This window comes from Habropoda laboriosa, unplaced genomic scaffold, assembly GCF_001263275.1.
Source record: "Habropoda laboriosa isolate 0110345459 unplaced genomic scaffold, ASM126327v1 scaffold67, whole genome shotgun sequence".
NCBI classification, from domain to species: domain Eukaryota; kingdom Metazoa; phylum Arthropoda; class Insecta; order Hymenoptera; family Apidae; genus Habropoda; species Habropoda laboriosa.
Genome location: NW_017100242.1, coordinates 4,708,204 through 4,709,960, shown reverse-complemented (window position 1 = coordinate 4,709,960; position 1,757 = coordinate 4,708,204). Strand labels below are relative to the sequence as shown.

Genomic DNA, 1,757 nt, shown 5'->3' with positions numbered 1-1,757 from the left:
TAGAAGAATTTTTTGTTTCAAATTTTTGAAATATAAAAATTTAACTAATTTCATCTAACTAAGAAAAAACTTTTTTTTAAATTTCTAATAAAACCACATAAATTGCTGAAGTATTAATTCTTTATAGTTTATAACACCCAAAAGGAATACTTAGGAATAAAAATATACTCTAGTGTAAGTGTTAGTACTTCTATAAGCGTTCGCCGTTATTAGATGCACATGATTCATGGCTAAATAAAAAGTTTTGTGATAGAGTTTTATAAACATTTTATATTTAAGTAGGATTAAACGTTGGAACTTTGGATAAGTTGTTTCTAAAAGTATTAACGAACTAAAAAGTTATTTATTGTAAAAAGTAGATAGAAAAAAATAAAATTAGTGTAATAAAGTGAAAAATGGCAGTACTTAGAAGAGCACTTCATGCTGGTAGTTGGTACGAAGGCTCTGGTAAGTAGCATTTAAATAATATTTTTAATGTATTTAGTATTTAAATAATATTTATGTGTAATTTAATAATAGTTACTTAATTATATTTTCTTTGCTTCGATGTATTTTTATTGTTGTATATTTTGTAATAGTTACATATGTCAGTAAATAATTATTTTTTTATATGTTACATTGTGCAATCAAAATTCAATATTTTTTTAACACTGATGTACCAATATAATGTGATATTTATATTAATAACTGACAGTGAAACCTGTTATTGTTATGCCAATTCTGTTGCATTTTGGTTATTTTGTATAATAATATGTTATAATAATATGTTTCATTTATACTTCATTAAATTATGTTTATGAAAACTTATGTTTTTTTCATTTTATGATTCCTTCATAAATAGAAGATTTGTTTTTATTGTGAATAATGTCCATTTATATATCTACACATTCTTTTATTGTATACTATGTATTATTATGTACTAAATATTTTTTAATGATTGTAAATTTTGAATTTTGATGTTTTATATTTATTTTTTAACTTTAATACATATATATATATATATACACAGTCATAACAGTTTACGTATTTATAAATAAATTTCCTAAGTTGTTTTATAGAATAATGTGGTTTATTTTGAATAAGAGTAATTACAAAGTAAATATGAACAAAAAATATAGATAAAATTGCATGGGCATTTTCATTTTGTTCATATTTCACACTTTTTTTATCTTGCTTTATTATTTTGTATGTCCTTCTTTGCCTTAATAACTATTTGTAAGCATCTAGGAATACTTTCCACTAAATTTTTGATCTTATCTTTCATTATATACTCTCATGAATGTTGTAAACCATTGAAGAATAATCTTTACAACTTAAACTTGAAAGTTTATAAATATTTTTATATTATTTTCATAGGTATTCTTTGAATTACATATTTTTAATATTTTGTACAGGTTTGGAGTTGAATAAACAATTAGAAGATTGGTTGGGTGCTGCAGACTTATCACATGGACCTGCTAAGGCAATTATTGCCCCGTCAGTAATTATAGTACCTTAGAATATTTTCAATTAGGTCACAAAATCTTTATTGAAATACAAACAAAATTTCACAGACATGCAGGTTACAGCTATTGTGGAGCATGTGCTGGTTTTGCTTACCGCCAGATTAGTCCTGTAGTTGTGTAAGTTTTCAAGTAAAGTGCTCTATATTGATATATTACTAAAGTAAATTTAATGAAATAATACTCTCGGATTTTAATTTATATTTCATATTTTGTATATGAACTTTGTAACAATGTAAAAGTTTAAATTGGCCA

At 23.4% G+C, this 1,757-nt stretch overlaps 1 protein-coding gene across 1 annotated transcript in view; it reads left to right on the top strand.

The window, feature by feature from the left end:
• The first annotated feature begins 382 nt into the window (after window positions 1-382).
• The window catches only part of LOC108571937 (protein MEMO1), a 3,506-nt gene continuing 2,131 nt past the window's right edge, over window positions 383-1,757 (top strand). The window contains exons 1-3 of the mRNA XM_017934095.1: window positions 383-447; window positions 1,395-1,476; window positions 1,554-1,622. Coding sequence (XP_017789584.1) covers window positions 396-447; window positions 1,395-1,476; window positions 1,554-1,622 — 203 coding nt within the window. The 5' untranslated portion in view covers window positions 383-395. The remainder of the gene's footprint in view (window positions 448-1,394; window positions 1,477-1,553; window positions 1,623-1,757) is intronic.